We start from the raw sequence: 26,415 nt of genomic DNA on the forward strand, positions 1-26,415 counted from the left end.
TTTCATATTTCCGAAAAAATGTGCCACTGATTATATATATAAATTAATATCGAGCATCACGTCGACTACTATTCCATCCGTTCCAAATTATAGATCGTTTTGACTTTTCTAGATACATAGATATTATTATGCATCTAGACATAGGGTATATCTAAGTGCATAACAAAGTCTATGAATCTAATAAAGTTAAAACATTGCTTACCCTTTGTATCACGTCAATTGATGTGATACATCTATGTGATGTCTTTGGATAATTGTATCAAGAAACATACTCCAAATTACTCCATAAAAGAAGGCACTTGACATACGAATTCCATGCTATTCGCCATCTTTAAGAGACGCCTCTCTGCATATTATAAGATGTGAAAAGCAAAGGGCTAACTAATAAGATTTTTTTACAGTACACAAATACACAATACTACCATTTAGTGGTATATAGTACCGTCTATTGTTATGAGTAATTTAGTAATTGTTACATTATAAAAAGTGAGATTCCAAATGAAATGATGTTGTGCATACTTTATGCTAGTGTCGTAAAAGTGATGCCATTTGTGTTCTTTTATCATGATATTCTTCTAATACATATACTACTCCTGTATACTCCACATACTACCGGTGAAGTTTTCAATAGTATACAATTAATCTTGACTACCGGATGTTTTTATACTAGTCTTTTTTTAACACTAGGTTCTAACTAATTTGGCACATCCGAGTTACTTGTCACGAGTGCAATGGCACAAATTTACAGGTACCTGACGGGTCACCAAAAATAATTATACATTTGCATAAAGCTAAAACCTGATTATCCATTGTGCAACCCTTTTCTTAGAAAAACATGAATATTACGTTACAAACTCACGCTAAAAGATTGTTGATGTTAGTAAAAAAAACTTTTTCTCCTTAGAAGTATAATACTTATCTCATTTCATTAGGACAAGATTGGACCAACAATTACTCTATTAATACACGTTTTTTTAACAAAAAGTTAATATCATTAGATTCGTATATTTTTGTTGCCGAGCTAAAAACGTGGCTATCTTGGGCTACAGGCTTGCTACTTCCTTAGCTCGTTTGGCTCGTGATAGGCTCAAGCCAGTTCGTTATAATTGCCCAGCTAAAAACATAGCTCGGCTTGTTAAGAAAATACTACGATCCAAGCTGAGTCCAGCCGAGCGAGCTGCCCCTTGCCCCTTCTGCTGGTCCTCGCCGACTACGGTGAGCACGTGACATGGCGACCTGCTGACGCCGCCGCTCGCCCGCGGTCGGCGCCTCACCCCTGCGGCTGGCGCCTCAGCCCCTCGTGCTTCCCCGCCAACGCCTCCACCCGTGAGGGCAGCGGTCGATGCCTCGCCCGGTCACTCCCCTCACCGTGATGCCGCCTCCTCTGTCCTCGACCGGCGGGTTGCCCGATTCTCGATAGGTACCCGACAGGCACGGGCACGGGCAAGAAAGTTTGCCCGAGATGCTTACCAGGCATGGGCAAAGTGCAGGTGGACGAGCATGTTGTCCGGCGAGCAAATGGCTTACCTGGTGCTTACCCGAACCACTGCCATCCCTAAGCTAGAGGTCCTGGGGGTGGAAGGGCTCGGTGCTACCTTGCTACCTTGGCACCTGTGCGTGCGCCACTTGCGCGTGCGACTGCGAGACAGCGGGAGAAACACGAGGGAAAGAGGGAGCAAAGGTGGAGTGGATAAGGTCCAGGCAGCAGCAGCAGGAATTGTGGTGCCTAGGGTTTTAGTGGGCTTGGACCAAATCTACCATGTTGGACCTCTAAGAAGTTGTAATTCAATGGATGACTTGTATTGTGGGTAACCCGGCAGCCGCACTCTGCCTGTAGGCAAGAATTCATAGCCATACCCTTGCCCACGAGCGAGAATTTATACTTGTACCCTCACCCATCGGGTACAAAACCCGGTAGAATTGCCATCCCTAGGGTAGCTGCCCCAGCTACCAAGCGATGCAAGACCCCGCACTCCTTTTTTTCCTGTTGGATGCCATAGTTGAAGGGTTGAGGTGTTTTGGCGTTGGAATGTGAGCTAGGTTGAAGAAGCTCCATCGCAGACTGGGCCAAGAGGGCAGAGACTGAGGGAATCGAGGAGTGAAGGGGCTGCGTTAAATTTTTTTTGGTGTACTAGGCTTATGACTAACAGACATCAAACCCATCCTTTGTCCAAGTCAATTGAGCCAAAAGTTATCAGGATCGCCACCTTGTATCCTAGTATTTTAGGATGCTACTATCGTACAAGACAAAAAGATACTGATCACACGTTGTATCCTAAATCTAGGGGGGTATATGCCCCTATTAGCCCTCACTAAGCTCCGCCTCTGGTTGTGCTACTCGACCATGCGGTTTGTGAGTGATGGAAGATCTCCCGCGCACCATGTTTTAAAGTGAAAAATTAAACTGAAATTAGTAATATGTTGGATTTTTTAACTATATGTCAAGAAATGTGCCCTCCATTTTAGGATGGCTCGTAGTTTTGCACGATTACGAACAGAAAATCGCTAGTTTACGTTCATACATAAACTTTAGGTGCTCATCAACCCATCTATTTTCCTTTTCGTGAATGCGTAGTTGAACCTAACATGTTGTGTACCTTCTCTGTTCCGTGTAACAAAAAAAAAATGGAGGGTCACATCAGTGTGTACGAGTAGTGCGTGCGTGCAAGACTCCGCACCCCATTCTTCCCGTGGATGCTACGGTCCAACTGACGATTGGTGTAATATGGTCCCGTTTGGAACAGCTGAAACTTATAGAAGAGCTGGCTTATGGCTGGCTGCCTGAAAAGCTACTGTCTGTAAAAGTTGCTGCTCGAATAAATTGATGAGTGTTTGCTACTGACTTGAAAAGCTGCTGCTTGAATAAACTGAGTGTTTGGTAACCTGACTTTTTGATCGGCTGGTGAGATGCTGAGTCGTGTTGTAAATTATGAAATATCTGTAATACCCCTTGAGTAACGTAATTGACTTTTGTACATTTCCAAGTGATAAAACACATCATAAAGTATTTATATATATTAAAATACATGTATTAATATATTGGCGTCCATTGCATAACATTCTTACAGACAAAATAACATAACAAAAGATCTTGGTTAGTGGTCACTATCATACCTATCCCACCAAACTAGCTGCAATAGCATCTCGTAGCTCTCCCACGTCCACCTCGTCCACAACATCTCCTTCATTAACATGATTTTCCACATTCCCATCAACATATGTCTTGTCTGACTCAAGCTCATCAAAATGGGCATCACGCATTTGACTGTCTCTAATGAAATTGTGCAGCGCCATGCAAGCGATTATGATTTTCTTTTGCTTCTCCATCGGATAGCTCGGCAAATTTAGAAGAATGCGCCATTTCATCTTAAGAACACCAAATGAGCGTTCGATTACATTCCGTAGGGAAGAATGAGCATGATTGAACACCTCCTTCAACCCAATTGGCCGGCCACTATTTTGAAATTGCGATATGGGGTACCTTTGACTCTTGTATGGTGCTAGATAACCCTTTCTATTTGGATACCCCGAGTCAACAAGATAGTATTTGCCTACAGGATAAAGAATTATTGAGACAATGTACTTATATGTTGGAGAAAGGCTACTAACTAATGGAATAATAAAGTGAGGTACCTTCAGGAGGATATGGGAAATGATCCTTGTACTTGATCAAAGAATCCAAAAAAAATGCAAGTATCATGAGCGGATCCAAGCCACCCAGCCATGACAAATGTGAATCTCATATCAAAATCGCATATTGCCATGATATTTTGACTAGGATATCCATGCCTCCTAATATGCACCGCTTGCTTTCATGTTGGCACGATCACAGGGATGTGGGTTCCATCGATAGTACCAAGGCAATTTCTGAAATGAGGCCAAAATCTTGGCTCATGAAGTTTACTTTGCACAATGCTAAAGGAAGGGTCTCTAGGTTTGATGATGTCAGCAGCCAATCGATACATAGACTCTAGAACTTCAGTAAACCTCCTACTGATAGTTTCTCCAGAATGGGTAAACTTCTCCTTAGCTTGCCTATTTGACTGGGGTGCCCCACAGATCCACAAAAACATGCCTGCTTCTTTGAAACACATCTCTTTAGATGAACTCAAACCATAATTTGTGACCAACACCTCATGCAAGTTAAGGAATATTCACCTCCTCATTCTAAACATGTTGAGCAATCTTCTTAATCATTTAGTTTTCTCTCAACCCATTGAATTAGGGTCTCCACAGGCACTTTCCTTGGCTTCTTAGATGTTGAACCATCATTTAGCATTGCATAAGCTACAATGCTAGCAGCCTCAAATAACCACTCATAATCTTCTTGTTCTTCATCATTCACACTTGATTCACTTGAACTGAAGGACATCTGCACTAAACACACAAGATATGACAAACAAATATATTCAACAAACAGTACAAGACAAATGAATAAAAAGGGATATGTTCAAATAGTACAAGACAAATAAATAAAAAGGGTCATGTTCCACAGACAGTACAAGACACATGAATAAAATGAGTGTTCAACACATAGTATATCACACTTAAAGGAAAAAAGTTCAATAGAGGCAAGACACATGAATAAAAATGATACTTAAAACTAATGCTGTCTAACGTTGCTTCCTTTCCTCCCGGATCCTTTTCAGCCATGCAAGCTTCACCTCTGGCTTCTTTAGAGTGGCAAACACATCACGGTACTCCTTCTTGATGAGTAGTTGTGTTGCATAGAAATGCTCATCACTGACTTCCTCTGCCCCCGTTTCAATAATTGAATATAACGTTTTAGCTATCTCTTGCCTAACTACATCATTAGCACTTGAGGTTGCAGAACACTTACTTGAACTTGCTCTTCCACAAAGGAGTCAACAAACCACTTGAATTTTTTGTCTCAAAAATTCTTGACATGTTTCTTTGGAGATGCTTTAGCTACTCGTTTCTTAGCCTCCTTGTCTCCACCGGTCATGTCACCAGACTTGTTCTCAACACTACCAGACCGATCATCCATGCCTGCCACTCGTGCTGATTCGTTGGTACATGTGGACATTTCAAAAATAATGTCCAAGTCATTTTCATGTTCTAGAGGTCCAAGCATAAACTTCTTACAACCTGGCATGGCCTACACATGGTTAAAAAAAATCAGCCCTTGAAGAAGTTAATGCATTCTAAAATGAGTAGAAAAGAAAAATAGATGTTCATAAATACCTTAATTTTTTTCATTCCACCATTCCTCACTAGCAGCAATAGTCCTAGTTTTAGGATCTTTTCCTAACCCAGAGGTATTGAGTTTTAAAGTCTTCCAGGTTGTATATTCACCTTTGAGTCTATCCCATCGTCTTTCATTTGTTTTGGTCATAGCTCCTGCCAGTTTGTTCTTTAAACTTGGCCACAAGGTTAGGATATCCTATGCTATTCAACACCCCTTTGGTCGGTTATGGGTGTGGTGGAACCGCCCTAATTAACTTAGCTAAAGCACAATTAAGTCACCTGGCACGCGATCATGTGCTTTAATCAAGTTAACTCGGCAGTCCGTCGGATTTCATCCGATAAACCACTACACAGGACCGAGAAAGCATAGCTCACACGAAGGTGAGTGGTTCCAGAGAATACAATAGATCATCCAAGTTAAACAAGTACATTAATTTATTACACCATCAGGTTCGAAATTCAAATATAAATTGCAAAGTTCTTAAGCAGCGAAAATAAACAAACGGAAGCTAGCGCCGGGGTCGGAACTCACGATGAGACCGATCATGACATCAATGATTCCCGTCCTCGTCGTCCGAGGAGGGATCCCACTTGACCGTCCACCCAGGAGGAAGCTGGGGAGGCCAAGTGCCACAAGCAGCAAAGTCGGGGGCGACAACAACACCTGAAAAGATATGCCACAACGAGGCTGAGCGACTACACTCAACAAGACTTAACATACAGGTGGTAACTACTCCACCAACTTCTAGACATGCAAGGCTCTTTGGCTCAGGGGTTTGTTTTGCCAAAAGCGACTAGTATAGGTCCTTACTTTTAATATTTTAGCCACAAGTTCTACGTTCAATTACCAATCTAAGTTAGCAGTTATACTAACAAGCATAGTTTTCCAAGCAATTAGTATAGATAACCATATTGGATCATCATCATCTTTCATTCTTACTCAGTGTAGCATAGTGATCAAGCAGTCCCAAACTGTGAGAGGTAGACGAATCGATTCGAATTTCTTAACCATGCATGGCGAACCTAATCTCACAACATTTGCGCACCGCGAAGGGTCACTTCCTTTGTCGGCCATCCCCATCAATCCTCAGACCCGTGTCGGGCCCACTTCCCTTGGTACAAGGCTTCACAGACCCGGCCTCTGCCGTTCTATGACCGCACTTGTCACCACATGATGCACCATGAGAAAACTCAATTTCCAGAGATAGTGGAACGAATCGCTCACGTCCCGGTTCAATCAGGTACTAGGCTTCCCCATCCCATAATAGGTATGAGATTAGTACTTTCAAACACTTGATCACGAACACCATCACTTTTTGACCTTAAACCAATTTCATGTAGACAGATAGGGCAATCCAACGACCACCAAAATAGTTCACAGAGCCCTGCCCCGTCCATCGTCCTTATAGTTGTAGCATAAGTAAAGCAATCAACTCCTATAACTCGCGAGTGACAGGAAATCACTCGACTTTTACCGAGTCCTATTAAGCATTGTAACTACTCGGCCTATCATACTAGTGTTCAAATCAAGGGAAACTAAGTCATGCATCTACGGTTTCAATCAACTACTAGAACGTAAATGCACACACATAACAAAAGAAGGCATGCACAAGTTTAGAAAAACTGGGTTATGCTCTGGGGCTTGCCTTCAAGCGGGGCGGTAGCGAACTGGTCCTCGGCGTGCTCGGGCTCAGCTCCTGTAGGCGGCGGCTCAACTACGACTCCTTCGGGCACCGGGTGCAACTCGTACATTCTGTCGGCGAGGTTCAGCTCTACATGAAATGCAATGCAAGGATAAGACACTTAGATGGTGATTTCAACCAGTATTTGCAAGGACTCAAACCCAAAACTATAGCAAAACCACAGGAAAAGGTGTGAAACTTACTTTATTAGATTCTACTCAGAACGAGATTCCAACCAAAGTGATTTCACATTTTTCCGAGTTTTCCTCGATTTAAGATGTAATTTCCAAGTTTCTGTCGATTTACAACGAGTTAAAAGAGTCGGATCGGGGAAAACTTATGATCTGACCCTTATACTTAAGAAATAACTGTATCAAGGTTCTCAGATTTAACACAGAGAAGTCCTCGAAATTTTACACAGATACCCTTGGTCAAAAGAAACAGACACAACCGAGCCCTCGGGCGAGGCAGACAACACTCGGGTGAGGCGGACAGCACTTGGGCGAGGCGAACAGGGTCGGGCAAGGCGGATAGGGTTCGGTCGCTTCTGCGGACGATTCAGGGTCGGGAAGAGTTGGAAAAGGGGTCGGCAGCTCACCTCTGGTCCTACTGATGAGGTCTCGAGGTTGGGCAGAAACAAGTCGAGGCAGAACGGTGGAAAGCGGTAAGCTTCGGGCGATGGCGACTCAGGTCAGCGTTGCGGGATCTGGCGGCGGCGGTGCTTCTTGTGGACAACAAGCAAGCTCTAGAGCTCTGCGAAAGGATGGCGAAGCGGCTGGTGGGGTCGGCAAGGCGCGGGGTCGGGCGGAAAAGGGAGCTCCACAGAGAGCTCAGGCGGCGGCACTTGAGCGTGAAGCAGAGGAGTATGCGGCGGCGAGTGCAATGGAGAAGAACAAAGCAAGTAGTGCAGCAAAGGCGGTGGCGGCGAAGGAAACTTCGGTAAGAGGCTTCGGTACCCCTTTTATAGCTGTGCGGAAGTGCTCGGAGGAAGGAAACGAGCTCAAGCGGCGAGAGGATAAGATCGAGGGAGAAAAGGAGTGCTCTGCCGCGGCGGCGATTGGTCAGCATCTCCATTGGCGAGCTCGGACACAATCTTTCCCTGGTTGGGCAGCAAGGATTTGGGGTTGGGGCAAAGCGGGTTTGCTGGGCACACGGATTTGCTAGGTCTGCGCGCATGTGTGGTCGCGGCCATCAATGGCGGTGGTGCCATTGGCGGACAGGAGGGAGGGAAGGGCACTGCAGGCAAGAGCGCTGCAGGCGAGGTGACAGGGCAAGTGGTGTGACGTGAGCATGCGTGGGACTAGCGGCTCTGTCGAGGCACGCTACTAGCGAGGTGGGGGAAGGAGCTATCATTGCTTACGTGGTGGTTGGCAGGGACAGCAGCGTCGTGGGGCGCGCGTGTGGGCAGCGCAGCCGGGGTGTGACGGGAGGGCCAGAAGGCGTTGGGGCGTGCGACCAAGGATCTAGGTAGGGCGGATGCACGAGGGAGGCAAGGCCTGGGGCGGGACGAGACGGGGCGAAGGGGTCTGCAGGGGACTTCTGCGCGCGACTGGGAAAGAGACGCGCTGATCTATCTTGTCGCGACCGGCAATTGGACGAGGCGGCGCTCGTCGGTGAGGTCACGCCACGCGGCGGCGGCGTTCTGGAGCGCGGCGCACACGCGCTCTGGCACTGTCTGGCCGACGGATCCGCGAGATTCTTTGCCAGGCCCAGCTTCAAGCCTCTGGATCTCACGATTTTCAAACCGCACCACATTGACTCCCTTCACAAGAGTTGTAGAACACATACCAAGGTCCAACTTTTGCAATATGACCGAGTTCAAAAACACGGTGGATTTGAAGATTCAACGCTTCAAAGTTTGGAGGAATGCCTTTTCTTAGGATTTAGAGAAAAACGGCTGCTTGGCTGGTTTTCAGGGTTCTGGGCTGACTTGAGCTGCAGATTTAGGAAACTTCGGAGGTGAATTGGACCAAGGTCCAATTAACAAAGTTGTTGTAGAAACTTAGTTCTCCAACTTTTACAAAGGAATTTCTTGATGCTCGGTTCAACTTTCCAAAGTAAACCCGCCTTAAGGCGCCAGGTCGGGCTGATTTCCAGACGTAGCCGGAATTGCTAAAGAGGCTGAGTTGACCAAACTAGGGACTTGACCTAGAAGTTGCCAAAGCTCTTCTATAAGCACAAAGGACTTGCTCTTACGATTAAAACACCGCTTAAGCAACCAGGTTGTTACAATGGGTAGCAATTTTTTCCAACATTATTTCAATCCATGCCCGATGCGCAATGGCATCCCATCTTGTTGTCACTTTCTTTTTCTTCTCCCCTTGATTCATCTAATAAATTTAGACAAACACATCACGATGTAAATAAAATCTTATGCCAGCATACACACGTAACTCTCTGTCAACCCAAATCCTTTCATCCATATGCTAGGACAATAACAATAGTTCAAATCTCAGATTTCTATTCACAGTAATAACTTAAGGACTCATCCATATGCTGGCATAGTTAGGATTTCAATTTTGTAGCACCCATATCATTCAGATCTAAGGGAAGAAATTTTACCTTGGGCAGGGGTTGTGCTTGGCGGCGAGCTCGGCGTCGTGGCTGCAGAAGGACGGTTGTTGGCTGCTTGGTGTCATTGTGCTCGTGCTCCCTCGTCCTCGCCTGCTCGTGCTCTCTCTACTAGCGACTGCCTGATAAGCGGCAGGAGGTGGAGAGGGTCAGAGAGGTAGCCGGAGAGGCGGGAGAGGCAGCCGGGGAACAGGGAGAGGCTGCCGTGGAGCGACTGCGTTGGGGGAGAAGCAAATGAGGGGGTCGAGGGGATGGAAGGGGATGCGCGGGGTATATATGCGATGGTAAAAGTGGGTAAATAACTCCATCTTTAAGGGGCACTCTCATTTCTCTCGCCCGCATAAGCTCGGAGAAGCCGCGCGTGCCTGGCTTTTCGCAATCATGCTCGTGCAGTTCATTTGTGAGAAGCGCTTGGTGAATAAGTCGTCCAAAAATTTTCTGTTTGGTGGACATTTAGCTTATTTGTGATGGGAATCCGTTGAATAAGCGGTTTCAAAGAGAGCCTATGTCTTACAGGTCGATCAAGCGACGCCGCTGAGCAGGCACTGCAGGCTAATGCTGCGGCATCACGCGTGGCACCAGCTACTACGGGTACGGCACCAGACAGAGTGAACTTGCCCCACCTAAAAACTTGGGCCGCTGACAAGAATGTCATGCCAATATCTGTGTTTTTTTAATGAATGAAAAGTATATGTGTTACCGCTAAAGTTTAGTACCTGTCGGATGTTTGGATACTAAAGGGCTGTTTGTTTCCACCCTCCTAAAACCTTAGCTCCTAAAAACTGACTAAAAACTGCCTAAAGTGCCAAACACTCCTCCTAAAAAGTGACTAAAATCTTTTAGGAGCCTCAAAAATTTTAGTCCCCCCACCCCCTCCTAAAGCCTCCTAAAACCAGATCTGGACTCCCACTACCCCTCATTTATTGCCCTCTCTCTCTCCCGCTCGACTCCCGCCGCCCGCCGCCGCCGCCCAGCACCCTCAACACACCCACGCACATAGGCACGAGCCGGCAACGCATGGCCGGCCGTGGCCTTGGCCGGTGGATGGGGAGCGGTGCCGGGAGACCGGCACGGCGAGGGAGAGCGGCCGGTGATGGGCGCAGGAGCACCGGGGCTTCACCACGACCCCGTTTTGGCTGCTTGTTGGGGACGAGGAGGCCGGGGAGGTGGTGTTCGGTGGCGGCGCCCGAGCTTGGGCCGGCGGTAATGGTGGCCGCGAGATCTGACATCCCCGGTGCCAGGAGCTACGGCGGAGGACAAGGAGTGGTCGAGGGGGAAGAGGAGGGGGTCAGGAAGCCGTAGGAGGCGGCGATTTGAAGATGGTGGAGCGGAGGCCGGGGATTTGGCCGGTGGACGGGCTCTGCTAAGCTCGGGAACGTCGTGGAGGGGAACAGGGGTAGCGGGTTGGTGGGGAGAGGTGCATCTTGGTCATTTTACCATTCATTAATTGACTTTAGTCACTTTTAGGAGGTGGAACCAAACATACTTTTAGGAGGTGCCTAAAAACTGCCTAAAATCTTTTAGGAGCTAAAACTTTAGGAGGGTGGAAACAAACAGGTCCTAATTAGGAGTATTAGATATAGACTAATTACAAAACTAATTGCACAGATGGAGTCTAATTCGCGAGACGAATCTATTAAGCCTAATTAGTCCATAATTTGACAATGTGGTGCTACAACAACCATTTGCTAATGATGGATTAATTAGGTTTAGTAGATTCGTCTCACGAGTTAACCTAGGGGTTCTGCAATTGGTTTTATAATTCGCTCATGTTTAGTCCTCCTAATTAGCATCCGAACATTCGACGTGACACTGCTAAAGTTTAGCACCTAGTATCCAAACATCCCTAGTTTGTTGGTGTTGACAAGGATCTTCGACTGCATGCACAGGAGCCGCTAGTCCATCAAATTCCAGCACCTATGGGGGTGTTTGGTTCCACTGACTTATTTTTAGCACCTGTCACATCGAATGTTTAGATAGGAATATTAATGTAGACTATTTATAAAACCCATTACATAAGTGGAGCCTAAACAGCGAGACGAATCTATTAAGCCTAATTAGTCCATGATTTGATAATGTGTTGCCACAGTAAACATTTGCTAATGATAGATTAATTAGGCTTAATAGATTCGTCTCGCCGTTTAGCCTCCACTTATGTAATGGGTTCTGTAAATAGTCTACGTTTAATACTCCTAATTAGTATATAAACATTCGATGTGACACGTACTAAAAATAAGCAAAGATAACCAAACGCCTCGTAATCACATACCCGTTGCGGACTTCAAATACCCGACCAGCGACCAAGGTAGTAAAGCAAAGCACGCATGACACGACAAGCTGCAACTCCAAGATACGAGAACGACTGGACGAGGCAGGCAGGAGGCGAAGAAGCGAACGGACCCAACCAGCAACGTTTTTTAATCCTGGAGGAACCGCGGCCCAAGAGGCCCATGGGAAAAGGCCACGCGGTCAGGACACAGGCGTCGAACGGCTCGCCGGCGAGCGGAGCCGCGCCGCCTTTAATTCGAACGTTGGACTCCATTGTCCCCATCCTCCCCATCCCTCCGCATTTACTACCGTCACCCCCGAGGCTCGGAGCCGTTAGACCCCTCCCTCCCGGTCCTGGTTCTTGGCCAACGCCAACGCCGCTGCGGCACTAAAGAGCACGGATCGATTCCGTTCCCGTTGCTCGCCTTCGCATCCGTCCCCTCCCCTTCCTCGGCGAGCAGCAGGTGAGCCCCCCAGCGCCCGCTCTTCCGATCCTCGTCCCTCTCGATCGGCGGTGTCGGTGTGGCTTGCCTCCTCGATCGATTTGGCCCCGTCGCACTCGGTACGATCCGGGGCTCTTCATGGGTTTCCGCAAGTGCTGCGGTTAGGGGGTGGGACTCGCACGGGAGGCTCGGTTAGTGGGCGCCGCCGTGGTGGCCTTGGGTTGGTGGGGGTATTTCAGGGGTACTGGGTACACTACTGCGCACGCGCGGCCAGCAGGGTCTCTTGCTGGTGTGCACGCGCGCGTGCGCGCGCGTTCGTCGGTTCATGCGCGGCGGTTTGGTGGCTCCGGCTCGGATGTTCCATCTTCGAGGTAGGGATGGGCAGGGAGCGTCGCCCTTTGCGCCCAGGGTGGGGGAGGGGTTTTTCACCAGCCGTTTCTTTGTTTGGTCTGGGGGGTTTCCGTTGCTAGATGCGTCCGCTTGAGGTGGGTTGGCCCTTGGCCGTCTCGTTGGCGGCCGTGGTGCGAGCTCGAGTGATTTGTTTCAGTTTGCTCCGGGATCGTTGTGGGCTGCAAGGGATTTTGGCTGGGAAGCGAAAGTTACCTAATTTTGTTGCTGAATACCCCGTTTCTTGTTCTTTATAACAATCAAGTCGTTGTTTATTTGTTCATCCTAATATTGTGGTTCCTGTGCTCCCGAGAAACAATTCTTAACCTTGTGCTTATACGATGGTGAAATTTTTGTGCTTATATGATGGCGAATTTGGTGCTGCAGGTATCTCCACATTCTTGTTCTGCTGAAGCTAGCTGGGTAGGTGATCCCAAGGACAGAAGCAAAAATGGCTGCTGATGTTGGGCAGCGATTCAGCGGATGGTCATACTCGGATTTGCCTTACAACGATCACAATCCGCAGGTAATAGTTCTGCTTTAGTAATCAATCACTCCTCACCTGTAATTCTTAATCGCCAACTCAAATCCTGGACCTGTGTAGTTCCCCAATATGGTAATGTGGATAGCGGATAAATATTTTGATATGTGAGACTGATGCTGCTTGGATCAAGTTTTTTTTTAATATTTTCCTTTTGTTTTTCCGTAAGTATAGATAACAGCTCCATATATATTTGTTTGTTGTTCAGCTGTTTCGGTAAATCAAATTCTCTGAATTCTCATTTTCCTTTTCATCTGGTTATCAGGATTATTCAGTTCAGCAAATGGTGCTCAATCATGGCTCAGTATCATTTGGTAGATTTGCTGCGGAATCCTTGTCATGGGAGAAGAGGTCAGTGTTTGACCATAACAGACGCCAAGAGGAGCTAAGAAAACTTACAGCACCTGGCTTGGTTGCACAAAAGAAGGCGTTCTTTGAAGAATATTACAAGAGGGCAAGACATCTGAAGGCTCAGGGGGCAATGCAGCAGACTGAAGCCACAATGGAGGAGAGGAACGATGAAAGTACTCTTGGACACAGCAGACAAGCAGATGCAGTTATGTTAGAAAATCCAGTGGCTAATGCTCCAAGTTCTAGTTCTGAACCTTCCACTGAAGCCAACTCATCAGATGAGAGGAAGTGCCAAGAGCTTGGGTACTTGACATTCAATCCATTGTTTTCTCAGACAGCCGTCTTGCAAAACATTGAAGAGGAGGAGAGGCCTAGCTCTGGTCAAAAGCAAAATCTCGATCAGGAGTTCCCCTGTACAGCACATGCAAGTGGCAATCATGAATTCAGCCGTGAAGCTATTGAGAGAAAAGTTCTTGCACCAAGACATGTGGTATCAAATGATAATGGTGAAAGTAATGTTTCTGGCTCAAGGATTGTCTTACCAGTAGCAAGTCTTTTGTCAGAAGGTTTGGAAGTTGGTCATGAGAAGCGTGGGGTACGAAAAACTGTTGCTGTTGTTAATAGGTCAACAAAGATATCGAAGGTAATGTATTAATAGTCAATGTAGAACAAAACATCTATGTTTTGATTTCCATTGCAGTCGCATGTTGAATCTGGAATTCTGAATAATTGCTATTCCAGTTCAGAAACTTCATCATGAGAGCACAATAACAAATGTTTTGCTGAAGGGCTAGATACTGCAAGAATTTGATATTTATTTACTATGTAGATATAATAATTGTTAAATAGCATAAACACATATGTTTATTCATTTGCTTCAGATACATGACTAGTGCAGATCATGCCTAAATACTGTAAGATTTGGATATTTATTTACTCTGTACATACACTGATAAAATAACAACCATTAACAAGCATCAGAAACACAGATTGTGGCTTTGTTCTAAGTACTGAAGCTCAAAAATCCAACCTTAATGTAGTGGGAGCATCTGATTTCCAAAATATGTTAGTTCTATATATAAATGTGAACAAGGTTGGCCACTTTCTGAATAATAAAGAAAATTTTCATGCCATAGACCCCTTCATCTTGATTGATATAAAATGTCATGAAACAAGTTTTGGACATTTGTTGATCTTGTATATCTTTGTCTACATTATCTCAGGACCTGCAAACTTCTGTTATCCACACCCGAAGGGTAGATTTAAGAAGGAATTCAGAGAACAGGCCCTCTCAAGACCTGAAGGATCCCTTCCACAAGAGAGTTGAGATGAAATTGCGTGCTTTATCTGATAGGTTGGATGCTGATAAGACTGCGGCCTCTTCAAGATCAGCTATGACCTCATGTAGATCGTCATATCAAAATGCTGATAGACTTACAACATCTTCCAGATCCAGTATGCGTCAGAACACTGATAGAGTTTTGGCACCTTCTAAATTAACTGCTCAAGCTTCTCATAAATATCGAAAAGGTGTGCAACGTTCAGATGCCCTTTGTAAAGGATCAAGTCCTTCTCATGTTGCATCTACCAACAGTACTGCCACTGGGAAATTAGCTGCCAAAACATTGGTGATGCCCAGTTCATCTCAAGTTAGTGCAAGAACATCCAGAACTGTTCAGGTAATTACCCCCACCCCCCTATCCTGATTTATTTGCTGACCTGAAATCATTATGGTTTCAAACATTTCTGACAAGCTCAATGTCATTTTGCAGGTTACATCAAAAAGATCAGCAGGACCTACTAGCATAAACAATGGATCACAAAATAAAAGGTCTTTAGTTCTCTGGGTTTCACATATTAAATGGAAGTCTTAGAGGAATGTTACTGATATTTTTCCCCCTCTTTGAGCAATGATCAGGAAGCAGCTGAGCACACCCACAGCGCTGGATGAAAATAACAGGAAGAGAGGATACATGCGTGCATCTGCACCTCCAAGTGCAAGGTATGCTGCTTTCTATTTGCTGAATGATTTGTTCAGAAACATTTAGTTATCTAAACTGCAGTGGTCCTTTGTGCAGAAGCAGCTCTGAAAATATCCCCCCTACTGCAAAGGCACCTAAGATTTCAAATGTGAGGAATGTGGTTGCCAAGGTAAAACCTATGAGAACCCAGGTTAATTATCGTTTTGCGGGCAATGGGGAATTCAAACTTTTTAGCGGATAACATTTGAATATTTTTTTGAGATGGAGTGCTTATAGTTTTTTATTGTTGAGTAATGCTACCACTTTGCAGCGTTTGTTGTGGTACTTGTTCCATTTCACTAACAACTGACATGGATCAAATGGTACTTCATTGCAGACTGAACTTGTGCAGAAGTCAAGATCCGCAGGCCATCCTGTTGGAGCAAGATATACGGCGACAAAGCGCTCTGTGAGCAATGAACAAAACAGAAAGGTTGGACATCTCTCTCTGTCTCTTTTTGGGACATTCCGCTTCTGCAATGTTCACAATCGTCATCAACCTTTCTTTTTCTCTTTTTCCCTCAGTCCCGGAAATCAGCATAAACTAAAACGTTGGTTGCATACAATCGTGTTACACACACAGGTGCCCCCGTCAGCCGCTGGAAGACTGGCTGAATCCGGCATGAGGAGCAATCTGAGAGGTGGTCCATCCCTGACTAAGAAGAAGCCAAGGTACGTCTGCTTGGCCAGGTTTATGCTAACTTTGCATCCAGTATCAACATCGCACGGCCTGCAGCCCCCAGCGATGACCACCAGCCAATTCTTTCTGACTGACTGGCCAATTCTTTCTGTAGGCAAGAGAGGCCACAATGGCGATGATGGTGCTGCCGAGACACACCCACCGTTGGCTCATGTACACGTGATGATCAATCCGGGCCAGGAAGAAGCCGGAAACAACTCCTTGGCCTATTCCATTGCTGCCAGTAGCAATCAACAGAGGCGTTTCCTGAGCCCAGTACATATAGCAAGAAGGAACATGCCTTGTCTTGTAGCTGTAGCCTGTAGGTCGTCAGACAGGTACTGTGGTTGGCTGGTTGCTGTGACTGTGATACGCAAATCTTGGGCAGCGATCTCGGAAAGCGTTGACACCTGCTGTAACCCAATCCACTCAAGAACGCGACGGATTTTTTTTTCCTTCCCTTTTTCACGGTTTGTGCGAGTCGGTACCGAAGGGCGGTGGTACGTGGCATGCATTACAAGCCCCTCATCCGTAGCAAAAGTGCGCCATGGTGATTCTGATTGGAAGAAAGAACCATGGCAAAACACTGGGGATTTTGCACGGACTAATAATGCGATAATGCCAAGAGAAATCAAGAAAATGTACATTAATGTAAAGGCATTTCCGTGAGATCGTGACTATCCACCGCCCTATCGGCGTGGCTCGTCGGATCCACGGTTCCTCATCAGAGAGGGCCACGTGTCGGCGAGAATACCACGTCGGCGCTGGTGTCTCAAACCGTTGGAGCCCACCGTCTAGATTTTTTTTCCGTCTGCGAAAACCGCTCACCCGGGAGGGGATATTCCGGAGGCTCCGTGGCCAGCAGGGCCCCACCTCACGCCGCACCTGATGGGCCCACTCTTCAGTGAGATCCGACGGGCTCTGCAGCGTGAGCATAGCCGCGCGCTTTTCTCGTTACCCAACGCCGGGGGTTGCTACGTGGCCCGCCTGGCCCTCCCCCACTCCGCTCGCCCACACCCTTCTTCTTTTCTCACTTCCAGCCGGGGCCCGCCGAGCACTCGGTCCCACCTGCCTGTGTCCTCCGTGCCCCGCTTTAGCTGCCTCCTCCGGTCTTTTCCTCCGTCCCCTCCCCTCTCGCAGTCCCAACCCCTCTGCCCCCTTTCCCTTTTGCCTTGCCGGAGGTTTGAGATGGCAGAGCCAGGAGCCGCCACGGCCATGGACGACGCCGCCTCCGAGATCAGCGACTGGGAGGTGCTCTCCGCGGCATCCGGCTGCGGGGGTGGCGCAGCCGACGACGACGACAACGAAGTCGTGGTCGTCTCCGGCGGGGGCGGCGACGTCCTCCACGTCCACGACCACTTCGCCCTCGCCCCCGCCCCCGCCGGCCCCGACCCCAGGTTCCCCGGCGAGGGCCCGTGGACGGAGACCGGGGACCCCTGGCAGGGGTTGGAATTACTGGATGATGAGAATCCGAGAGCAAGCTTCGATCTTGCCGCTGGGGTTTGGAGTGAGCAGCAGGTGCCGGCAGGCGGCGTCGATGAGGCCCGAGAAGGCCCGATTCTTGAAGCCACCGTTGCGCGCGGTGTAACCTGGGGCGAAGATGGAAATCAAGCCGAGGTGGTAGATGGTCTGATTGAGCAGGAGAGTAATGTTGTGATTGATCACGGCGAGTTGGGCTCGGTGCTGCAGCCCGCGCATCATGGGTTGGGAGAAACTCTGGATTCTGATGCAGCCACGCCCACAGGTGCCTCGCTACAAATCGAGGGATCGGAGACGGAGAGTTCCCCTGTCCAATTGGATGGTGGAGAAATTGATGCGGGTGTGGAGAGCTCGTGCCTCGAGGATGCTGTGGCAAGTGATGGGATTCGTGGTGAACAAGAGGAGCAGGAGCAAGGGGGCAACGCTAGTGCCGCATCCGGTTCCGATGAGCCGGATGGCGAGGCGAAGGATGGTGATTTGCCTCTGGCTCACACACCGGGCGCTGAAGAGGGCGACAAACAAGTGGTGGTCTGGTGGAAGCTGCCGTTCAGGCTGCTGCACTACTGTGCTTGGAAGGTGAAGCCGGTGTGGTCCTTCTCCATCGCCGCGGCGTTGCTGGGCCTGGTCGTGCTGGGGAGGAGGATGTACAGGATGAAGCGCAAGGCGAGGGGCTTGCCCCAGATAAAGATTGCATTTGATGATAAGGTAGGCTCTGTGCATCTGTTGAGTACATCTGTTGCTATATTAGAATATGGATCTGATTCTGATTGTGGTTGGCATAAGCTGCATGTTTAGCTGATACGAAGGCTTAATGCATTTGTTCAGTAGTTTTTCTGATGGAGATAATTTGTTATGAGAATTGCTGGATGAATTATGATCAGTATTGTGCCATTAACTTGAAGCGTCATAGCTAGTGAATATATTGTTCAGGTACAAGTATAAAGGAAAACAAGATAATTCTAAGTCAGAATTTACATCTATGCTGTCAAAGTGCTATTAACCTGTATTCTTGGCCATTTTTCATGAAACTTGGTTTGTGTGGTGTTTGGGATGAACTTGCTTCCAAAGTGGATGTGAAGTGATCGGAGTTTAAGTACAAATAGTACAGAATTATCGATTTGACAGCATAATGAGCAATATAACAAATAGTACAGTCCTTATTTTTAGAAGAGTAATATTTTCTAAATGAATTCGAAGGGGAAGATAATAGTATGTGTAGGGAGTTTAAGTGCAAATAGTATGTGTAGGGAGTTAAATTTTCACCTTCATATTGGCAGTGGCTTTAGATAATTTCTGAGAATCCTGCACCCTCTTGGGGATCATTGTCTTATGGGGTCTTATCTATCTGCTGTGATCATGTTTCTGGGGCTTTGCAATGTCATTGGTTCTCCTTGAAATATGGGTTTATGGGAGATACCTGGGCAAAGCCCTTTCTAAACAATTCTGATTTTGATCCCTCTCCTGCTATCATTGGTAGCCTTCACTTGAGAAAAAGGTTGATTCGTTAGTGACTTTTAGTTCAGCCATGTTTTCCGTTGGATACCATACTGCCTTCAATTTGGATACCATACCATATTTTCCGTTGTCCCACTTTTTTTCAGAATGAAAGTCATGGGCTCTCTATACAAAGTCCAGCCATGTGCACTGGTGTCCACATGGAAGTTAAGAGGATAATAATAGTCCTACCCTACTGTCCAGGTGTCCACACCTACAGGGCACAGTCCTATTATTGCGGAGATGCAGGGGATATCAATTGCACCTCACTGTCTACTTTCAAATTGTTGTGATGCCATTTTCAGATGTGAAAGAACATTTTGGGTACAATTATTGTAGTGTGGGAAACAACAAGCTAGTAAAATAACTTGCGGCTAAGCAGTGTGCGACGCTCACTTCCTCCATTTGTTAAACGATAAGTCAGTGGTCACCATTAAGCAGTTAATGGTGCTTTTTTGCTTTAGTGTCATAAATTTTCAATGAGAAGCTACAGCTCCTGACCATACTTTCATTCCTAAGTGTCTAACCATGTTTTTCGTGCTTGCTGGTGTGAAAATACAGAGGACCTCCCAGTTTGCGGACCGTGCTGCACGACTCAACGAAGCCTTCTTGGTAGCTAGGCGTGTACCTCTGCTAAGAACTTCATCAGGTGCCGTGCTTCCATGGTCAATGGTTCAGGAGAGATGAGCCAACCTGCTCGAAGCTCCATAAGAAGGTCCCGCTGCCCGGTAAGCAACCGATCTGGATGATGAGCATCAACGCGAGCATCTGAATTGGCTTTGCCATGGTACCTTTTACTTTTAGACAACGCTGGGAGGAGGCTGGTAATGTAGTGCCTGATGCAATAGCTACCACGTCTTGTACTCTTCCTTTTTTTTCCTTAATTTTTCTTTCTTTTTTGAGGAACCACTTCTTGTACTCTGGTTTCTGTCTTTTGCCCTTACTCGGTTTAGTCCCCGGTCGGTGGTGGAGTCTGGATTTGTCATTGGTACATACATATGTTCTTTTCTTGTTAATTTGGATGCTAGACTGCTCAGGTTTCACGTGCTCTCTCCTTTTGTGTGCTCCTCTTGCTCTTGGACACCGATGATCACGATGTCAATTGCGCGCAGCTCTGCAGCCCGTATGTTGCAGCCTGCATGCTATCTGATTTCAGCTGGTTCACTGTACTACTGCCTAAAGAACCTGTGGCTTGGTGATAAGACACTGCGGTCATCTGAATAGTACAGCCGTACAGGGATGCGTTCTTCACTTCACCTCATCATGTGAATGTGCTAGAGAAGTGGAAGTGGTTTATGGTGCACAGATCCTCTGTTTCGGAGGGTTAGAACTTTGAAGGCAAAGGTGTCGGGGCACCCATATCAGAATTCTGATGAACTGAAATTCTGGTTACACGGAGCAGAAACCGGGCAGTCGACGTTCAGGCAAGGGTGTGGGGGTGACCAAATCATAATTCTGATGAACTGAAATTTTAGTTTAGACGGAGCAGAAACCGAGCAGTCGGCGTTCGATCCTGACTATTCCGATCATTGAAGATCAGGGAGATTTTCCCAACCCAGTGTGATGTGTTCTCTTAGGCATTAACAGTGCCAGTTTATATGGAACTAAATTTTCATTTTGCAGACAGTCTGTCCCAGGTATCAGTTTGGATTGTAGCTCCAGCATTAGATCAGTAAAACGAATGGTCTCATTGGGCACTATTTGCATGACCACGGCCATCTAACCTCATGTTTACTGATGAAAAGGGGAGAGAATAGCGCAACATGTATCAGATGGGTATTCTTTCGGTCACTCTTTCAGATCAAAGTATCATCTACCAACGTGATTTTGAGAACAAAAATGTGTGTCAAGAACAAGAACAGGAGATTGCTTATCCAGCATGCACATCTTATGGGAAAACAAGAGCAAGAATGTAGGCACAATGAACCTTTATTTTTCTTTTATTTCTGTTTCTTTTTCCCCATCTCCAACTCGTTCTTGGTAACATCAGCCGCCGCTGATGGGCGGTATGACGGCGAGCTCGTCGCCGTCGGCAACCTTGGCGGAGTCGGGCGCGTACTCCTCGTTGAGCGCGAGCACCATGGAGCCGCGGATCTCCTCCAGCTTGGGGAACTGCGCCAGCACCCGCGCGAGGCACTCCCCCGCGGTGCCCCCCGCCGGCACCTCCACCGACGACTCCGCCACGCCCGTCAGGTCCCGCGCGCGGGCGAAGAAGAGCACCTTCAACCTCGCGGCTGGCGCAGCCGGGTCGGCCGCGGCGGGGCCCTCCTCCTCCGTGGGAGCAGCATCTGGGGACAGCAACAGGGGATAAGATGAGCGATTGGCTTCCGTTCGGTGTCGAGAAAATCGTAGGAGATGATTTGCCGAGGCTACAAAAGGTGATTAGGAGTAGAAGCGATGTACTGGTGGTCACCTTTGGGATCCTGCGTCGCCATCGCCGGAGGAAAGGAAGCTGATCGCCGCCTCGTCCGGTGCTTATTTGCTGCCGTGGTCAACCTGGCTGGAGGGTTGGAGATGACCGCACTCGTAACCAATCTAGCCGCATCATTTTATTATCGAATAAGAGAAACCCAGCACGCAAGTGGTCGTGCCGGAGTGGTTATCGGGCATGACTAGAAATCATGTGGGCTTTGCCCGCGCAGGTTCGAATCCTGCCGACCACGCCTCTTTTTTTTCGTTTTGCTATTTTTCTTCAGAATTTTGAATACTATCCCAATTCCCAAGTGTTCAGAATTTCATATTCTTCCGCTGAAGTTGAACTCGTCACAGGTCAGTCGAATAATCCTGGTTTTCGTTACTACTTACCATGCCGCTTAAATAGTTGCTATCCATCCTTCACGGCAACAATCTCTACCACCAAGACTCAAGGACGCCCCACTCTACAGAGGCTCGTGGGCGCAGCTCCTCGCCGGCGGCGAAACCCCGGCACTCCCGCTGGCTGCTTTCTAGACTGCGATCGGTCGTACGTCTACCGTGCGCGCCTGCGTGCGCCTAGGCGCCACTGATCGAAGTTGCAAGCCCTCGCGAGTCCCTTCTTCCTCCACCACCGGGGTCGCGCCCGAAAGATGCTCGACGGAATGCTGCTGCGGTTCTAGCGCCGCCGTGCACGTCTTCCAGTTCCAGATGCAGGGGATCCTCGGCGTCCGCTCAAGAGCGTCACTCGCGCCGCTGCGTGCGATCTTCGCGCGCCAACGCGTCGTATGGGCCGAGCCGCTGCCCCCTCCTGTCAGTGCGGGGTTGAGATGTCTCCATGGCGGCCGTGGCGGCGGGGAGCCGGAGGAGGACGAGGCGGTCCCGTACGCCGACGTGCCTCGCCCCGGGAGGAGGTGGGAGCGGAAGCCGTACGTGACGCCGATGAAGGTGCTCATCCGGCGGGCCAAGGAGGAGAGGCAGGCCCGGCGGGAGAACCCGTGCCGCGTGCTGGAGCACCCGCCCGACAACGGCCTCCTCGTGCCGCACCTCGTCGACGTCGCCCACCGCGTGCACGCCGCCAGGGAGAGGGTCCTCCATGGCCTGACCAGGCTCGTCGAGGGGGAGAACGCCATACCAGTGAAGCGATGCAGGTGAATCAAGCTCAACACTGCAGATCAAACACACTGCTTCTGCTTGGAACTGCCACGGGTTACAATCATCAGTACAATGGCGGAAGAAAATTATGTCATCACAAACGAAAATTTTCTTGCCAGGTTTTGTCCCGAGGTGCACGTCGGCCGCGTGGGGCACGAGATCAGGACGTGCGAGGGCCGTGACAGCGGCGCGAGGAACTCCCTGCACGTGTGGCGACCGGGGACCGTGCGCGACGTCGTCAGCTTCCCCTACTGCTACCACCTGTTCGACCGCGTCGGCAAGCCCAGGGTGGTGCACAAGGAGAAGTACGACGTGCCGAGGCTCCCCGCTATCCTGGAGCTCTGCATCCAGGCGGGTGTCGACGTTGAGCGCTACCCGACCAAGCGGCGGGCCAGGCCGGTCTACTCCATCGAAGGCAGGATCGCAGACTTCGAGCCAGACGAATCAGGCAGCTCGGAAGCAACAGCTTGCCCACCATTGCCGTCTCCAGCTGCGCCAGCCGCGATCTGTTCTGCTTCTACCAGCGCCAGTACTGAACAAGAGGAGGAGGAGGAGGAGATCGCGGTGCCCGAGCTGGCCTCCAGGACGCTGCAGTCCTGGCTCGACATGCGGTTGGGCGCGGCGAGGCTGATGAAGAAGTACAGCGTGCACACGTGCGGGTACTGCCCGGAGGTGCAGGTCGGCCCCAAGGGGCACAAGGTGCGGATGTGCAAGGCCACCAAGCACCAGCAGCGGGACGGGCAGCACGCGTGGCAGGAGGCCACGGTGGACGACCTGGTCCGGCCCAGCTACGTGTGGCATGTCGCCGATCCCGGAGACGGGTCGCCGCTGGCGAACGAGCTGAAACGGTACTACGGCAAGGCGCCCGCGGTGGTGGAGCTGTGCGTGCAGGCCGGCGCGCCCGTGCCACCGGCTTACCGGAGCATGATGCGGCTCGACGTCGTGCCGCCTGCACGGGACGAGCACGATCTCGTCGCCTGATCGAGGTTGTGGGTCTGGTGGGTGGTGGCACGCGCCTAGATGGATGGAAATTATCATCGGCAGCAATATCCATGGATGTACTTGTGGTGAAGATGTTAGATGTCACTTGCTGTTGACGAGGCTGTTTAACCTTCCTGCTGACCAAGGTTTAATTCGGAGTGATTTCCTATTCGAGTGCCCAGCTCCTTGAGTGGATATCATAGCTTTTAGCCCTTTTGTAAGGAAAAAAGAATTTCAACCACTGTGATTGCAATGCTGAGGAAAAAATTTTTCCTTCAGCCGTTGCAAAGCTCCGTCCGTGCAGTCCGACACCTGATGGTTGCCGCGTGGACACCCCAAGCATCAGATGTCCTGCTGCTCGCAGGCTTCCTCCCGCAGAGATCAATCACGCTCGACTCGGCTCCGATCTCCGAGGCTCTGACTACAAGCAAACGCGGCTCACGACCCTCGACTCACAGGAGATTGGACTCCCGCGTCTGTTACGTAATCTGGTGGCCCATCGTACGCTATACTCTCACGATTGCTTCATGCACGCGTCAGTTAGGGTGAGTAGCCGCCGGCGGTGCGACTCCTCTCCCATCGTCCTAAACAACGTAGGCACCATGGTAGGAGTCCATAAGGATGAGACGTCCATCGGGATTACAGTGCCCTTGTCTCATCCGATGCCGTCCTCTACTCTAGCATCCATAACATGGGAGGACAGTTGTTGGTACTTGTTGTAGATAATGATGGTGTAATCATCGGGGATCCTGAAGTCTACAGGAAGTCGATAACACATGTACATACGCCTATTTCTTCTATGTTTTGATGGTACATGCCCTACACCTAGTACTGATCAGCGAGCACATGCTAGGTTGCACAGAATATCGAGTCGATTACTACAGAAGCAATGGCGAATGAAACATCAGATGAGGTAAGTGAAGCAACTTGAATAACAATTCAAGTGAGATCATAATATTTCATATTTTTCTAAGGCACCTTTTTAATTCTAAGCTCATTGTACATCAGGTGGCTGATAAAGTTGGACAAACTTTGATTTTTCCTGAAGTTGGAATGTCTTTCGAATCCGTAAAGTTGGACAAACTTTGATTGTTCCTGAAGTTGGAATGTCTTTCGAATCCGAGCAGAAAGCTTATAATATGTACAACACATGTAGGCAAGATTGGGTTCAGTATTAGAAAGAGCGATATAAAGCACCGAGGAGATGGCGATATCTGTCACAAACATATAGTTTGCAGTAGTCAAGGTCATCAACAACAGAGTCATCAAAGGACACTACAAGGATAGGTTGCAATGCTTGTGTTCAATTTAGTGTTAGCAAGGAGGGGGTTTGGACAGTGTATAAGGTAGTGTATAAGGTTGTGCTTGATCACAATCATTACCTTACTAGTCCAAATAAAAAGCATAAGATGAGGTCCCAACGAAGTGTTCAAGAAGCAGACAAGAAACTAATTAGCCAAATGAGGGACGGCGGGATGAAGCCAGCCTAGGTGTTTGAGTTTATGGTATAATTTTATGGAGGAGCTGAGCTGACAAAGTGCCATTCTGACGGATGGATTGCAACAATAAGATTGGTCGACAGCGCAAGAAGCATTTAAAACTCAATGACGCACAAACATTATTGGAATACTTGAAAAATAAGCAAATAGAGGATCCATCATTCTTTTATTCCATTGAAATAGACGAGGAAGATGGTAGAATGGCAAATTACATGCATCATTCTTTTATGACGAATTTTTTTCCGTAGTTGATGACTTGTTTCTGAGTGCTCAGTCATATTACATGCATCCGTGGTAAAAGGATCATTTGATCTTTCTATTTCCCTTGAAGATTGGATCGATTCTTTTGGATAATTGGATCGATTCTTTTGGATAATAATATTCTCTCTAGACAAGCTAAGCAAACCAAGTCAGATGACCTTCTGACTATAAGCTTTTAGCAAATAGAGATGCAGAGGAGAAGCATTTTACATTGAAACTTCATTCTATTCTATCGACTAATGAAATTCAGATTGGGCGACTCCCCCCTTAAGCCTCAAAAAAGAAAAAAAAACATCACATTAACGATTTGTGGGCAGCAGGCTAGTGCAACAGTAGCTACGGAAAAGCGAGAGCAAATTCACCTCGTAAGGTGACGAGCAACTGTTGGCTGTCGTTCATTGAAGCGGTCCTGGGAATCTGGGATCCCAGCCACCGGCTGGAATAGTTTGGATGGAGCGGTTGTGCAATTCTGATCGAGGAGGAGACGAGGAGTCACGTCGCCGAATTGCTGGACCAAGATGAGGAAATGGGTTTGTAATAGGTTCGAACCTAATCAATTTGCTCTTAAAACAGATAAACCAATTTATTAGCAGTTTAGCACACACAAGTTTCTGGTGCTTGCTTGATCTAAATCTCATGTTCTCAGTTTTTTTTTTTTGAAAAAAACATCTTCTCGGTCCTCCTAGACATTAAGATGAAATTATATTTCAGGTTTCTTGTTGAATTTGTTTTGCAACTGAAGGTCGTGTTAGGCATCACACTAACACTCAATCATGTCTTGCATTGGCAGCAACACAGTGCATTTTCCAATACAAATTCAATATTTGGTAAAAAATGGAAAACTTTGTATTACTGGCCTTCTGGCCCCTAACAAAAAAAATGGATGTACCCATGACAACAGAGGTTCATATTTGTTTATAATTTTGGAGGAGAGAGAAATAAATACTAAGGGAAAATAGTGCACATGTAGTATGAAACTAAGG

General features: G+C 47.9%; 4 protein-coding genes and 1 non-coding gene across 7 annotated transcripts; 4 read left to right on the forward strand and 1 right to left on the reverse strand.

The window, feature by feature from the left end:
• Positions 1 to 12,005: 12,005 nt before the first annotated feature.
• LOC117858038 (uncharacterized) lies at positions 12,006 to 16,606 on the forward strand. Of its 3 annotated transcripts, none has more exons than XM_034741018.2 (10): positions 12,007 to 12,193; positions 12,947 to 13,085; positions 13,366 to 14,094; positions 14,675 to 15,130; positions 15,224 to 15,282; positions 15,370 to 15,453; positions 15,530 to 15,602; positions 15,810 to 15,905; positions 16,056 to 16,144; positions 16,267 to 16,606. In XM_034741018.2, exons 2-10 carry the CDS (start codon positions 13,011 to 13,013, stop codon positions 16,289 to 16,291), a joined length of 1,686 nt encoding a protein of 561 aa, XP_034596909.1. In that variant the 5' UTR covers positions 12,007 to 12,193; positions 12,947 to 13,010; the 3' UTR covers positions 16,292 to 16,606. The 3 variants fall into 3 exon arrangements, with proteins under 3 accessions (XP_034596917.1, XP_034596909.1, XP_072149630.1); XM_072293529.1 differs by lacking the exon at positions 12,007 to 12,193 and adding an exon at positions 12,415 to 12,543; XM_034741026.2 differs by lacking the exon at positions 16,267 to 16,606 and having other exon boundaries at positions 12,006 to 12,193; positions 15,998 to 16,134.
• A 663-nt stretch (positions 16,607 to 17,269) lies between these two features.
• Positions 17,270 to 20,174, forward strand: LOC117858052 (uncharacterized). The gene is made up of 2 exons (XM_034741039.2): positions 17,270 to 18,335; positions 19,686 to 20,174. Exons 1-2 carry the CDS (start codon positions 17,340 to 17,342, stop codon positions 19,809 to 19,811), a joined length of 1,122 nt encoding a protein of 373 aa, XP_034596930.1. The 5' UTR covers positions 17,270 to 17,339; the 3' UTR covers positions 19,812 to 20,174.
• A 704-nt stretch (positions 20,175 to 20,878) lies between these two features.
• On the reverse strand, positions 20,879 to 21,679 carry LOC117858072 (molybdopterin synthase sulfur carrier subunit). Its single transcript, XM_034741062.2, has 2 exons — positions 21,538 to 21,679; positions 20,879 to 21,412 (listed from the first exon to the last, which is right to left on the reverse strand). The coding sequence occupies exons 1-2, from the start codon at positions 21,557 to 21,559 to the stop codon at positions 21,111 to 21,113; spliced, it is 324 nt and encodes a 107-aa protein (XP_034596953.1). The 5' UTR covers positions 21,560 to 21,679; the 3' UTR covers positions 20,879 to 21,110.
• Positions 21,412 to 23,841, forward strand: LOC117858063 (APO protein 3, mitochondrial). The gene is made up of 2 exons (XM_072293536.1): positions 21,412 to 22,687; positions 22,811 to 23,841. Exons 1-2 carry the CDS (start codon positions 22,248 to 22,250, stop codon positions 23,670 to 23,672), a joined length of 1,302 nt encoding a protein of 433 aa, XP_072149637.1. The 5' UTR covers positions 21,412 to 22,247; the 3' UTR covers positions 23,673 to 23,841.
• TRNAS-AGA (transfer RNA serine (anticodon AGA)) lies at positions 21,706 to 21,787 on the forward strand. The gene has a single exon. It is a non-coding gene; the product is annotated as a tRNA-Ser (tRNA).
• Positions 23,842 to 26,415: the final 2,574 nt, after the last annotated feature.

The sequence above is a fragment of the Setaria viridis genome, chromosome 1 (genome assembly GCF_005286985.2).
Source record: "Setaria viridis chromosome 1, Setaria_viridis_v4.0, whole genome shotgun sequence".
NCBI classification, from domain to species: Eukaryota; Viridiplantae; Streptophyta; class Magnoliopsida; order Poales; family Poaceae; genus Setaria; species Setaria viridis.

Bases quoted from the DNA above. Each gene is read 5' to 3' on its own strand.
- LOC117858038 (XM_034741018.2), top strand. From the start codon at position 13,011: ATGGCTGCTGATGTTGGGCAGCGATTCAGCGGATGGTCATACTCGGAT. The intron at 15,454-15,529 runs GTATGCTGCTTT...TCCTTTGTGCAG, and splicing joins TCTGCACCTCCAAGTGCAAG to AAGCAGCTCTGAAAATATCC. The intron at 15,603-15,809 runs GTAAAACCTATG...ACTTCATTGCAG, and splicing joins TGAGGAATGTGGTTGCCAAG to ACTGAACTTGTGCAGAAGTC.
- LOC117858052 (XM_034741039.2), top strand. From the start codon at position 17,340: ATGGCAGAGCCAGGAGCCGCCACGGCCATGGACGACGCCGCCTCCGAG. The intron at 18,336-19,685 runs GTAGGCTCTGTG...GTGAAAATACAG, and splicing joins AGATTGCATTTGATGATAAG to AGGACCTCCCAGTTTGCGGA.
- LOC117858063 (XM_072293536.1), top strand. From the start codon at position 22,248: ATGCAGGGGATCCTCGGCGTCCGCTCAAGAGCGTCACTCGCGCCGCTG. The intron at 22,688-22,810 runs GTGAATCAAGCT...TTTTCTTGCCAG, and splicing joins ATACCAGTGAAGCGATGCAG to GTTTTGTCCCGAGGTGCACG.
- LOC117858072 (XM_034741062.2), bottom strand. From the start codon at position 21,559: ATGGCGACGCAGGATCCCAAAG. The intron at 21,413-21,537 runs GTGACCACCAGT...TGCTGTCCCCAG, and splicing joins GGCGACGCAGGATCCCAAAG to ATGCTGCTCCCACGGAGGAG.